This window comes from Colias croceus, chromosome 3, assembly GCF_905220415.1.
Source record: "Colias croceus chromosome 3, ilColCroc2.1".
In the NCBI taxonomy this organism is placed as follows: Eukaryota; Metazoa; Arthropoda; class Insecta; order Lepidoptera; family Pieridae; genus Colias; species Colias croceus.
Window position 1 is genome coordinate 12,887,949 of NC_059539.1, and position 14,639 is coordinate 12,902,587.

The 14,639-nt window shown below is 38.1% G+C and overlaps 1 protein-coding gene across 1 annotated transcript in view; it reads left to right on the plus strand.

The window, feature by feature from the left end:
- LOC123706161 (toll-like receptor 6) overlaps positions 1–7,008 on the plus strand; it is a 135,053-nt gene extending 128,045 nt beyond the window's left edge. Inside the window, exons 5-6 of the mRNA XM_045655329.1 lie at positions 3,923–5,374; positions 5,459–7,008. Of these exons, the coding sequence (XP_045511285.1) occupies positions 3,923–5,374; positions 5,459–5,914 (1,908 nt within the window). The 3' untranslated portion in view covers positions 5,915–7,008. The remainder of the gene's footprint in view (positions 1–3,922; positions 5,375–5,458) is intronic.
- The last annotated feature ends 7,631 nt before the right edge of the window (positions 7,009–14,639 follow it).

Genomic DNA, 14,639 nt, shown 5'->3' on the forward strand with positions numbered 1-14,639 from the left:
TTATTCACACTGCAACATATGAAACGGCGGAGAGCATTTGGCTTTAAAATTATATTTTTCAAAACGCTGTAGGTACTTTATGACGCGAAATGGACACGAAAAAGTAGAAATGAAAGTCGGTGCAAATTGTGATAAACTGAAAATTGAAGCTTGGCACACGTCAAACAGCCACTTTTGGCAACCTGAATCACTTTGCAAACTAAAATATGTGAGCTAATTTTGTAGCTTTTCTGCTCTGAATATTTTTAAAGATTTAACGACATGTATGGGGTCGGTAGCCCGATTAACCTCTATTAAAATTGTACCGAAATTATAACCCAAATATTAAATAATATTGTGTAAAAGTCTCTCGGCTTACATTTACCCAGCGAGGGAAATGCAGCGGGTTTTAATGAATCCATAATCAGAGGCTCTAAGTGGGTCCATGTAATAATGTTATTCGGGATGTCACTCGGCCTAATTTCCAAACCGTTTGTAATTCCGCGAGCGGCGCTCGGCTCTCGCATTTTTAATCACAAACCCGACAAATTCATTCACTAATTTGAATAACGGTAATGTTATCCTTTTCTGAGAGATCGCCTCGGACTCCGCGACGACCTGTAATTTTTTAATTTATTTAAATTTAGCGAGTTCCTTCCTTCTTTTATCCCTCCTAAAATTACTCGAGTTGCAAAGTTCAGATAAGCATAAATGACGGATGGATGCCGCTCGCAGGCACGAGGCTTCACCGCCGAGAGACGAGCCGACACGACAAATGGTCGCTGTGTTTTTCTTAACAACTTCGAATCAAACAAAATACGATCGCCGGTTGAGTAAATATATCTAGGCTTTCAATTATGAATTTCTAAGAAATGTTATTCTATTTGATTTTATATCTACTCCGTCCTGAGTATACATTGTAATTTGTAACGTACTTATTCCTGCCAAAATATAGCTTTAAACGTAAAAGTATTTAACTAACTTTTTATACGTTTCAAGCACTGCGGTAATTTTCAACTTGTGCAAAATTACAGTACACTCCGAAAGTAGCACACAACGAGTAATTTTTAATTAGTTACGTTGCCACGTAACTAATTAATGTGTTTGTACGGAAGCCTGCGCAAAAATATCGCATCGTTGAATGTTCTAACTAACGCAGGCATACGTTTCGCTTTATCGCTTGCTGGTTTTTCTAGCGAGTTTTCATTACGTACATAATGCGCGCTATTACACAATAAAGTCATTAACGACGAGAGCGGTTGCGAATACATGTATTAAACTCGTTCGCTTTTCATAATTGCCACCGTATAATTGAGCGAGCGTCTCGTACTATGCTGACATATCGAGTCGCTATCAGATATAGAATATCCTGAGAGGAAATTGCAAATCATAACGTATCCTATGAAAGCCGTTGAGCTAGCGTGCGCCTGTTCTAATAGATTTTAATTCATGTTCCTATCGAGGCACAAATTCAATCATCACGCGATATTGATGAACCGGCATTCACGAATGCAACGCAGATAATTCAACGATGCGATCCACAAATATTCTCGTCGAAAATTCGTGATTGGATCAGACGAAGGATGATAATATGCTATTCAAATATATATTACTTATACTAAATTATAATTAATTAATTATTATTATTCTTTTATAAAAGAAAATGTATGTAGATATAACTTTTTCATGTCATTGTGTCATTGCCGGAAAAATCAACACGACAATAAATAAAGTGATCGAAGCGTGAATGAAAAACAATAAACAATTGCGAACGAAGAGCACACTTTTAAAACAAAAAATTGTAAGAACGTAATCCATGTCGAATAAATCAAAAGCCCTCGCTAAAATCTATACGTACACGTGAATTGTTAACAGAAAACTGATTTCCCAAAAACAACGGAACATTCATAAAACAAGGGAGCGTGGGAATGCAGCAGTTTATTGGATTTTAGTTGAAACAGCGATACAGGCGGCGCGGCCGGCCATCGCCTGTACGCCCTGTGCAGCTCTGTGCGTTCTGTGCGTTCTGTGCGCCCTGTGCGCTGTGCACTGCGCTCTGAGCCAGACTGAACTGTAATTCCTACCTGTGGACGGAGCTTTACGTTATGTGAACACGCTTCAATCTCGGACAGGATCGCCAACGATAAACATTTCGTACCTACTCTTTACTTTTTTAACCGACTTCAAAAAAAAGGAGGAGGTTATCAATTCGGCCGGTATATTTTTTTTTTTTTTTTTTTTTTTTTATGTATGTACACCGATTACTCCGAGGTTTCTGAACCGATTTACGTGATTCTTTTTTTGTTCGATGCAGGATGGTGTCGAATTGGTCCCATAAAAATTTTATTCGGCTAGGCCCAGTAGTTTTTATTTTATGAGCATTTTTGTCTGTACTCGATGACTTAATTGGAATGTAGCAAGTAACTTTGATTCACTTCCCGGTAACCGATTGAGCTGAAATTTTGTATAAGTGTGTAAATTGGATAGCGATGAAACATTATCATGACATAGAGCTGATTTGATGATGGAATCGGAAGGTGGCCATAGGAACTCAGTAATATATTGACTCAACTTTATCGAGTTTGGGCTCGTTTGATTCGTGTTGAAAATTACACTAAAAAGTATTAAATAAAATTAACTGCGTTAAAAACAACCGACTTCAAAAACGGAAAAGTAAAAAATAAAAAAGATTTGATATTATTAATTGCTACATATTATTTAGATGTGCTATTTATTAAATAGGTTTGAAGTCGGTGCCAAACACTAAGCACATTAGTATTAAGCCCGTGCACCGACATCAAACCTATTTAATAAATAGCACATCTAAATAATATGTAGCAATTAATAATATCAAATCCTTTTTATTTTTTACTTTTCCGTTTTTGAAGTCGGTTGTTTTTAACGCAGTTAATTTTATTAACTTCAGGTGCTCATACCAACATGATCAACACTCCATGTTTATGTGTTGGATTAATTGATAATTAAAATGAAAAAGAACATTTATACTAATAGAACTTTAAATCGTATCCAACTACTATCGTCGGTCGTCCATAAAATATTAGAATTCAGAACAAAACTTGAATAAGCTCCATAAAGCAAATAGAGTTCTCGAGTGGAACGATATTACATAAATAGAAAAGTCTCAAGAAACGGCGGGATCAACAACATCTCCCGCTCACAAAGGCGACTCGAAACTCGCCGATGCCATCTTCGCTACAATTGAATTTTCACTGCGAATAATAAACTTATTTGCGACAAACTATCCTCTTTGTAAAACAAAGACTGTTGATGTTGCATCGGTAATCGCCACCTAACATAATTAACTCTACGAATTTGAAGCTGAAATCTCAGCGCCGTTCAGATCTGCTAATTGTTGTAAAGGGGGAAAGTAATAAAAGTGCTAGCCTTTGAAGCAAAGGAGCTGCCCCGGGCTCTTCGCCGAGCGCATTTTAATAAATTAAAACTTCGCGAAATTCCCATTCCAATAATTTCTGTTTTACTTTTTTGCTCCCGCTCCACTGAGTCCCGCTTCTACATTGATTCCGTTATTTTATAATGGAGAGGCTATCAACTTCCACAATATATGGCGGCGTTATAACAAAAACATTTGTATTTTTAGCGGAATGGAAATGTGGCCACATTTGCGTTAAGATAACGCGAGTTCAAGGTATCGAGCAATTTATTCCAGAAATATATTTATAGGACACTGTTTTCAAATTACGCATATCAAAGAAGTCCTATATATAATATACGTAATATGTATATTGTATGTGTAACAAATACTTTCAGTTACATGTTCATTATGCCTCGTGTATTTATCAGTTATTAATTAAGCAATGTAGAGGATGCATAGTATTATCGAAGTCAGATTTCTTTGAATTTTCAGATTTATATGTATGTATCACCTTCAGTATTTAACTAATGAATTTGTTTTCAATTCCAGGTGATCCTGTTGTCAGTTCAGCTGCTGGCGTGGCACAGCGGCGCGTCGGCGCTCGCCAACTGCCCCGGCGGCTGCAGCTGCAACGACGACACGCTGGTCGTGGTCTGTGAAGAAAGCCGCCTCGACGTCCTGCCCATAGCGCTAAACCCCTCCATACAACGGCTCATCATCCGTAACAACAAAATCAAGACCATCGATGCATCGATGCAATTTTATACTGAACTACAACATTTGGATTTATCCCAGAATCATCTCGTCAATATCCCTACAAAAAGCTTCGCGTTTCAACGAAAACTCCAAGAGTTGCATTTGAACCACAATAAAATATCATCTGTAACGAACACCACGTTTCAAGGCCTCAATTCCCTCACGGTGTTGAACCTGAAACACAATTTCTTAGAAGAGCTCACGAACGGCGTATTTTCCACTCTCCCAAGATTAGAAGAACTAAACTTAGGGCAGAATAGAATATCAAGAATAGAACCGAGAGCATTCTCTGGCCTGTCTGCATTGAGAATACTCTACTTGGACGATAATCAGTTGAGCTCTGTGCCGACGGCTTCCTTCAGCTTGTTGGGAAGTCTGGCCGAACTTCACGTCGGACTCAACGCCTTTTCGTTCCTTCCCGATGATGCCTTCGCTGGTCTCAACAGATTGGCAGTATTAGACCTTAATGGAGCCGGTCTCTCTAACATTAGTGAAAATGCATTCAGAGGTCTTCCCGGATTGAGAAGTCTCAATTTATTTGGAAATCGGTTAAGCATAGTGCCCACGGAGCAATTGTCGAGTCTCACGAGATTAGAAGAATTATACGTCGGCCAAAATGACTTTATCGTTTTAGAAAGTCATTCTTTCAGGGGATTGAAAAACTTAAAATTCATCGATATAACGGGTGCAACTCAGCTGGAACGTCTCGCTAAAGGCAGTTTCGAAGATAATTTAAACTTAGAAACGATAGTTTTATCAAACAATAAGAAGTTAGCGATCATAGAGGAGGGAAGTCTGCTGGGCCTTCCGAAACTGAGACACGTATCGTTGCGAGATAACGCCATTATAAGTTTGAGCGAAACGACGTTCGTCGGTAAGGAGCTCAAGCAACTTGATTTAACCGACAACCCTATTTTCTGCGATTGCCAACTTCTCTGGCTTCGTGAACTTTTAAATGAAAAAAGCAATTTTACGCAGATCCAATGCGCTAGCCCGGAACATTTAAAAGATAAACATTTAAGAACTTTAACCGCAGACGACTTGGGCTGCGTTTTGCACGATTCCAGGCAGCAAACTATCATATGCATCATAGTTGTCGCGTGCGTCGCCACCATAGCGACTGTAGTTTTAATTCTATATAGATATCGCAAGAACATGCCGGAGAAGCTTAAGGATTGCAAGTGGAACAAGGGGCGAAAGAACCTCGAGTACCACAAGCCGATATCGACAGAGGAGGACTGCATCGTGCGCGGCATCCACCCGTCGCAGTACCCTGCCCCGCCCCCGCACGCGCCAGGCCTCAGGCCGATTCCGGTGACGGAACTGTAGCTAGAGCTTTACGCCTCCCCGAGCGTGTTCTTCATGTCAGGCGGCCAGGGCTCCGCGCGCCGGCCGCCGCGCTCGGGGGGCGGCGGCACGCTGCCCGCCAACGGCTTCACGTACATCGGCGGCGATGCGCGCCCGCAGCAGCCGCTCACGCTCAACAACGGCGCGCCGGCGCCGCTGCTCAACAACGGCTCGCTGCGCTCGTTGCCGGACAAGAAGAACGGCCGCAACGGCGTCGTGTGCCACCCGGAGAACTTCCAGCGCAACGTGGACGCGCGCTACTCGCGCAAGCAGGAGAACGGCTACCTGCGCGCCTCCGAGACCGTGCTGGGGCTGCGCGAGCGCGAACGTGCCTACGCCGGGCCCGACTACGAGCCCGAGTACTCCGTGATCCCTGAGCTGTACGGCCGCGGCGACTGCCCGCGCTCCTGCAGCCACTCGAACACGTTCAACTGTTGAGGGCGGCGACCGCGGAACTTCGAACTTTGTGATCTTGAAATTCTAGCAATAATAATTCTTCGTTCCGATAAGTTTTCCTAGGGAAGAATAAATAATTCTTGTGATGACCGTAGTGCTCTAGACGATAGTGCGGGCCGGTGTGCGTGCGACCAGTGAGGACTGTCCTATATCGTTTTCGGTTAAGAGAGTACGTTATTTGTAAATTATATATTAAGTAGTGATGGATCTATTTTTCAATGGAACGTGGTAGAGCGTCGAAAGTGAGACTTTCAGGTGTGAGGCGGTTTCGTATCATCGTTCACTTGCGTAAGGTGTATCGCGTCTCGTGTATATAGAACTTGAAGCTCTTCATAGTTGTCTAGTTATCGAAGCAATAATCGCGTACCGATGATGCGAAGCCGCCGTGACGGTACAATGTACAGGCTAGTCGAGTAAGTGTAGTGCGGCGCGTGCGGCTCCGCTGCGGGAAGCCGCACTTGATTTTGTACAAAAATCATTCCATAATACGAACACTTTAACGTCTAATTTAATTTATAGATGATTAAGCGTGCGATTAAGACACCAATATAAGAAATTATTAGGTATTAACGAATGTAAATATATTTATACTACATTGAGATATTTATAAAATTTAATACAATCTTGTTCTTCTAAATTATCATAAAATTGTTTGTCGATTTGTATTTGCGTATTGTTTGCTATCGACTGAACCGCTGGGGACGGCGAGCGGTCGAGTCACTACTGTTACAATATGTATATTGTATGTACACTCAATTCTGTAGATATAAAGCACTTATTTTCTAATTATTACACGTTTTTACGCTCAATCCTATTTCCTAATAAAATATTTTTTTAATAATAATTAAATGTAAAGTTCTCGAACTTTACATACGATTGTAATTATAGAGATTCAATTGTAATTTTACGCCCTTCGTATATTTGAGAAACAATTTATTAGTCGTGTGTTATTCCTATATAAAAATTGTAACAGACACAAAAATGTTATTTCCAAACGAAAATCAACACTTTCGTATGTAAACATTAAACAACCCTAGTAAAGAATAACTGTTATAAAAGAAATAACAACGAATATTTTCAAACACTTGAAAATATTCGTTGTTATTTCTTTTATAATTACGCCATTACAATTACGCGACTGGAATTTATACACATAAATTCCAGTCGCGTCGTTGGAAATAACATACCTAACTAGAAGTAATCTGTAATCTTGACCCTGACCTGTTTATTGCTCTAGTACCTAACCTATGTTTTGTAAATATGGAGAAATTAAAGACTAAACAATAAAGGCATGTGTTAGTGCCTAGGTAATGCCTAAAGTATACAAAATTAATACATATGGGATTGTGATTAGCGGTTCACGACGTTGTAATAGATCATCGGACATTTCTGTACTTTATTGTAGTTATTACCTACATACAAACTCGATAAATATAACATACCTCGAAATAATTGCATTTTATTTTTCATTTACCTCATCCACGATATTGAAATTGATATTAATTTGCTGAGTACAAAGAAACAAGAAGCAATGTTTCATAATGCGAATAATAAAATATATGAAGCATGAGACCAATAAATTATTTAACTTTTTAAACTCATGAATGAAGTTATCATGAGTCTTGTTGATGAGTATATTCTAGCAATATCGTCATGGGTTCGATTCCCATTTGACGCTAATATATTTTCTTAACAGCATACAGTAGGTACTAACCGCCATGAACTAATAATTTTTTTTTTAAATCAAACCAAAATTCACTACTCTAACGCTGTCGTTATTAAATTCAGATTATTCTTTTTCTTACTATTTTATGAGTCATAACCCATACAAATTTAATTTTCTTTAGTCAATTCTCTGGTCAAATGTGCTAGGCGATTGTGCAGTGAGCAGTCTATAATCAACAAAAGCAACTATCATTAATTTCAATTAAGTAGAAGCACATTTCATAGAAATTTAGAAAAAAATCTAATGAATTGTGATAATATATTCTTTTTCTTCTTGCATAATCACACACATTCTTTTATAATACAAGGCAAGAAATATAGTTATGCCTGTGGTTATGCCTATGTCGTGGTCATATCGTAGATTTGATCATTTCATGATATGAGTGGCCATTTCACGAAATGGTCGCATATCGTGAAATGGCCAACATAGTTTGATCAGATCGTTAAATCGTCAACGTTTCACGATTTGGTCATCCACATTTGGCCAGATCGTATAAAATATAAAGAGTCCTTAAATATTACAAAATTTCAGAATAACTATATTCTAAAAACTTGTTTAATGTCATTTAAGTTAGTGCCGCGGCAGCGGCCGGCGATTGCCAGAAGCGAATCGTTTTTGCAATAGAAAACAGTTAGGTTAGGTTAGGTTAGACTTTGATAAACAACGCACGAGCCGAGCGAGCAAAGCGAGCGTGCCGCGGCAGCGGCCGGCGAGTGCCAGAAGCGGATCGCTTTTTAAAAAACAAACAATTAAGGAATGGAATGTCAGCCACTAGAAGTGTCAGTTAGCTCCCGTTAATTTTTGAGTTTTATCATTTATTAGTCGTGTAAACGCAGCTAAAAAGTTCTAATTTTGAAAGTTAATTACATAACGCGTGTGCCACAGTGTTATCTCGAACTGAATTTATGTGTATTGTGAAATAAACAATGTATAACACAGCTGTTGATCAGCTGATGAACACGCAAGTACCCACATTATAAAAACACGATTGAAAAACTTTTATCATCCCTATTTGTGCCACTAAAGTTATTTGAAATTTAACTCACTGCTTTTGAGAATCCATATACATCTGTTACAATCACTTTACAACAACAACTTATAACGATTATAATGGCAAACAAATGTCCTTCTTGCGGTAAATTCATCTCAACCTCGGATGGAGCTAAATGCAATAAATGCAGTTTAACTTATCATAAGCCGTGTGTAAACATGAACACAAACTCACGTGTCAGTCCGAAATGGCTTTGTAAAGGCTGTCAGAGTACTCCCGCAATGCCAGCCAACGAAGATACCGATGCATTCTTAGATGCAGTAATGCAGCAGGACGCGCCGTCCCTGGTTCATGAGATCAAGCTTTTGCGCACAGAACTGTCCGGTTTTCGAAGGGATATGTCACAGTTAACATGGGCTATATCACAGATAAATACCAGACTTGATGAAGTGGAAGATAGGATCTCAAAATTAGAGGATAAAACCTTGACACAAGCCCAGTCTGATAACTGTGATAGCCTGCTTAAATCGGTTGCGGAGCTCCAACACCGTCTCAATGAGTCAGAACAGGACAACCTGATGAATGACGTCGAGATAACGGGCATCCCAGAGAACAGCGCCGAGAACCTCACGCACATTGCTATGACGCTTGCTCGTAAAATTGGTCAGCAGTTGGATGAACGTGATATAGTAAGCGCGCATCGATCTGGTCGGCGGTCTTTGAATAATGCCCCTAATATTTCGTCACGTGTGCGCCCCATCGTCGTGCGCTTGGCGCGCAGATCGGTACGGGACGACCTCCTGCGCGCTGCACGCGTGCATCGTGGCGCAGACACCGCGGGAACTGATATCGGCGGCGAGCCTCGTCGCTTTTATGTCAATGAACATTTAACTAGTACTAATCGTAGATTGTTTTATATGGCTCGTCAAAAAGGTACTGAAATGAAATGGCGTTATATCTGGACCCGTGCAGGACGTATATATGCTAGATGTGAATCAAATTCTCAATCTTTTTGTATAAAGTCAGAAGAGGACATTAAACAAATTTTTTGTCGTATTGCCGTTTGAACAATTTAATTCTAAATATTTGTACTGTATATAATTTGATTTTATGTAAAAAGCAATCAGCATATTATAGAAAGGCTTGTTATATTTGCAAAAATAAAAATATTTGTAATTTCTCATTAATTATAAAATATCAACCGAGTAAAATGTTTAGATATAGATTTAAGAATTATGATACTGTTGCAGTTTATCATAATTATTTTAGTTTGTTAATTCTTAAGTTACTAATGGACACTGTTTTTGGTTTAAGGTTTATTAATCATTATTGCGGCAGTGTGGTGCTGAATTGGGGTATTCTACAAACGTTAGTATATATTATAATGTATATCTTATTAATAATATCTTATGTATCTTGTATAGTATTTAAAGAATATGTGTGTATACTAATATATTTACTTATATTTCTTACTTATACTTGTATAATTACAACACTCTTAATTAAATCTAATTTTCATAAGTGTAAAATATATGATAACATGCATTTGTATTACTTTGTATTAACTGAGAACTATTCTTGTTTATATAAAAAATTAGACTCAATTATTATCAAATATTATACTTTTGAACAAATAACTATATATTTCATTCATGTTCGATAGGGGAAACAGAATAAAAATTGGTTTTCTTAACCCTGGTTCTCTTAGCACTCGCCATGATGAGTTTATGGTGGCAATGGATCGTCACGCTGTCGATATAATGGCAATCAACGAAACATGGCTGCGTGAGGGTGAGGAAGGGCGCGCACCAAGTGTGCCGGGTTACCGCCTACGCCATATCCCTCGGCCACAGACTGTACGTTCTCGGGGAGGTGGGGTTGGATTTTATCTTAAATCGAGCTTGTCGTACCGCATATTAACACATCCAGTGACACACCCCGTTGAACAGATGTGGATAAAAATAACAAGTCGTGGACGCACAATTGTTATCGGTACTGCGTACCGGCCGCCGTGGTTAGACGTTGACACATTCTTTGATGCTCTCATTGACTCCATAGGCACATTCATTTTTAGTGACTATATTGTACTTTTAGGTGATTTTAACGTGAACGTATTGAACAAAAATCACAACAATACAAAAAAGTTATCCGAATTTTTACAATCAGCGGGATTGAACCAAATTGTGTCTCAACCTACTCATTTTACAAATGACAGTGAAACATTAATTGACTTAATTTGTACCAATGCAGGCGTATCTAGTGTAACAGTTGATCACATTGCCTCTCTTAGTAATCACTCGGTTATATCTTGCCATTTGAATATTTTAAAGGAACGGACAAAGCCAAGGTGGATCTCGCGTAGATGTATAAGGGATATAGATCATAATCATTTTAATAAATCGTTAATCGCAGTTGATTGGAAGTACTTGTTATCAATAAAAAATGTCAACGATATCGTTACTTTGTTCACAAGTAGTATGGTAGAAATTTTCGATTCACATGCGCCTAGGAAAAATATATACGTCAAATTGAAACAGCCACCTTGGTTGACGTATAACATTAAACAAATGATGAAAAGACGAGACGAAGCTCAAGCCAGGGCTAAAATTTGTAAGACAGATAGTGCCAAAAACTACTATATCGATTTAAAAAAATATGTTGCATCTGCACTTCATCGAGAAAAAACAGCTTACTTTGAAACATACATTAATTCTAACATACAAAATCCACGGGCTTTATGGACCCATATAAAAGATAATGTACAGATTAAACAAAAAGATGACTTCATACTTCCAGCGCATATCAGTGACGCCAATACTATAAATACACATTTCCTAAATGTCCCTATCAATAACGCCGTACCAACGTCTTACTTAGCTTACTTCAACGAACATCGCTTTATAAGCAATGCCTCTTTCGAGCTGAAGCCTGTGAGCGAAGATACTGTACTTAAGGCATTAAAGAGTCTCAAGTCTCAAGCAGTAGGTATCGATGACTTGTCTCTAGATATGATTAACCTCACAATATCACAGACACTACCTATCTTGACGCACATTATTAATGTATCTTTAAAAAGTGGTTCATTTCCGGCGATGTGGCAGAGTGCATTGGTGCGACCACTTCCAAAGAAAAATAATCCTGCATCTGTTAAAGATTTACGGCCTATCAGCATCTTGCCATGTTGCTCCAAAATCCTTGAAAAGATTGTTCACAAACAGTTAATGGATTATCTTGAGTCCAATAACATACTGCCCGACCTTCAATCTGGTTTTAGAAAGCGAAGAGGTACTGTAACGGCATTGACAGATGTGCTGGATAATATTTTATGCGAACAAGATTGTGGTAAAGGAACGCTTTTGGTCCTTTTAGACTTTTCACGTGCTTTTGACACCATAGATACTAACCTACTTTTGTCAAAATTGGTCTATTACGGCTTTTGCCCACAATCTGTTGCTTGGTTTAAGAGTTATCTTAGTGAACGTAGGCAAACTGTAGTGGTCTCTAATAGTGACGGAACTACTTCTCTTTCTCATTGTAGTCCAGTGAAACGAGGAGTACCTCAGGGTTCTATTTTGGGACCTATTTTGTTTGTCTTGTACACTGCAGATATAATATCGAAAATTAAGTACTGCCACTACCATATTTACGCTGATGATGTCCAATTATATACCTCTTTTAAACCTGATAATACTGACGAATTCATACAAAAATTAAACGACGATCTAGACAGCATTTCAAAATGGTCAATGAATAACGCATTAGTGCTCAACGCCGAAAAAACCAAATATATGATACTGGGTACTCCTCAAATTATTAAAAAAGTTGAGCAACAAACGTCGCTGTTGCATGTAAATGGAGTTCCGTTGGAACGTGTGCGTGAGGCTCGGAATCTAGGTGTAATTTTCGATGAAGCACTTAGATTCGAAAAGTTCATAAATACCACAATCGCAAACTGCTTCTATCGATTAAAACTATTGTATCGCATAAGAAATTATCTAGACCCTCGTCTACGTCTCAGACTATGTGAGTCTTTGGTTTTGTCAAAACTCAACTATGCGGATGTAATGTACGGTCCTCGTCTCCTGTCTCGTACTAAAAACGCCATTCAACGAGTGCAAAACGCTTGCGCAAGGTTTTGTTGGGATATTCCTGCTCGCACGCACATCTCGCCTTATTTAAAAAAAGCAAATATCCTTAACATGGACCATCGTAGGCGTTTACATCTTGCATCTCTTCTCTTTGATGTGATCAGTACCAAAGCCCCAGCGTATCTCTATAATAAACTGACATGGATGGGATGTAATAATGGTATAACTACTAGGGCGACTCTTGTCAAACTGGCAGTACCTAAACACCATAAATCGATTTTTAAAGGTAGTTTTAAATATAGTGCGACTAAGTGCTGGAATAATTTACCGCCTCCATTACGAAACTCGAGGACCTTATCAAGTTTTAAACATGGCTTTAAAAAGCAGCTTCTTACCGAGTTTCGTAACCAGCCTTAGTCGCATAGGATATTACAGGGTACGATTGTGTTTATTGTTTATTGTGTTATATTGTATTTCATATCTATATTACCTATATGTAAAATTATGTTATTATGTCTTGTTTATGTTATATTACTATTATTATTAATATGTACTTGTGTTGTGTATTCTACTAATTATTATATATTTGTATATTACCTATATTTAAGTATACATGAGAAATAATAATACGTATATTTTATAATTCAAGTCTATTGACTGGCACTCCAACAAGGGGCTACTGAAAATCAGCGCTTCACAACAAGTGCAGCACATGCTGAGTAGCGACCCTTTTTAGCACCACACTGATTAGGAATAAGTTCTATTTTTTTTTTTTCTTTTTAATTTGTTGCTTTTGTTTTGTGTGTTTTTTTTTTCCTTTTATTATGTGTGTGGTGTTGAATAAACTTTTCTTCTTCTTCTTCTTCTTCAATTATAATAATATAGTAGTAGTTTCTTAAATTATTTTATTTAAGTCGCATTTTTTCTTAAATACATATAAGATATCCACATTTTCCATAGTACTCGTACCTCTTCGTCGTAAATTCTTTGCTATGACTTTCTTCATAATATATGTATATTGTTATTTAAACGAGTTATGAAGTTTTTAACTGCGAATAATTTAATTTCGCCAGCGGCCGCCATCTTATCACATACCTAAACACAGACTTGCAGCGCCTCTACCATCGATTAATGTAACTATTTTACGATATGATCAAATAATTTTGATCATTTCATGAAAAAACCGTGCGTTAATTGGTCATATCGTGAAACGATTTCTTATCATTGATCTGCCCAAACCACATCATGATGTGGCCAAACTAAATTGGCCATTTCACGATATGCGACCATTTCGTGAAATGGCCACTCATATCATGAAATGATCAAATCTACGATATGACCACGACACCTATATCATAAGGCTTACAATTTAAGATATAAAATATAGTTTCTTGATTCCTGGTTATCTTCAAATCTGGTTTACCGATCACGACGGGTGAGCTGATGATAAAATATGATACCTACTAATAGTGCGAAAGTCGCTGTCTGTTGCCCTGTGCCCATTGAACAATAGAACCAATTTCATATCACAATCATAAAATATAAAACAAAGAAACTTTATTTATATTATATAGACTTGATTTGGAACAGAAATGAATTAAACTTTCGAAATAAATTATAGCTTATAATATGTTGGAGAGGGATACCTAATAGCTAATATAAAAAAGATACATCAAAATCCGACCAGCAGTTCTTGTTTGAAAGCTGTAAAACAGACGGAGCCTTTTTTAGCTTGTAATACTTATTTGTACAAGGGGTATTTTTTATCTTTTTATTCAATGCACAGAATGAAACTCTTCTACAGTTTTATCACATTTTGTTTTATGGAATAGACTAGCTTTCCGCCTGGGGCTTCGCCCGCGTTTTCAAAGAAAAACCCGCATAGTTCCTGTTCCCGTGGGA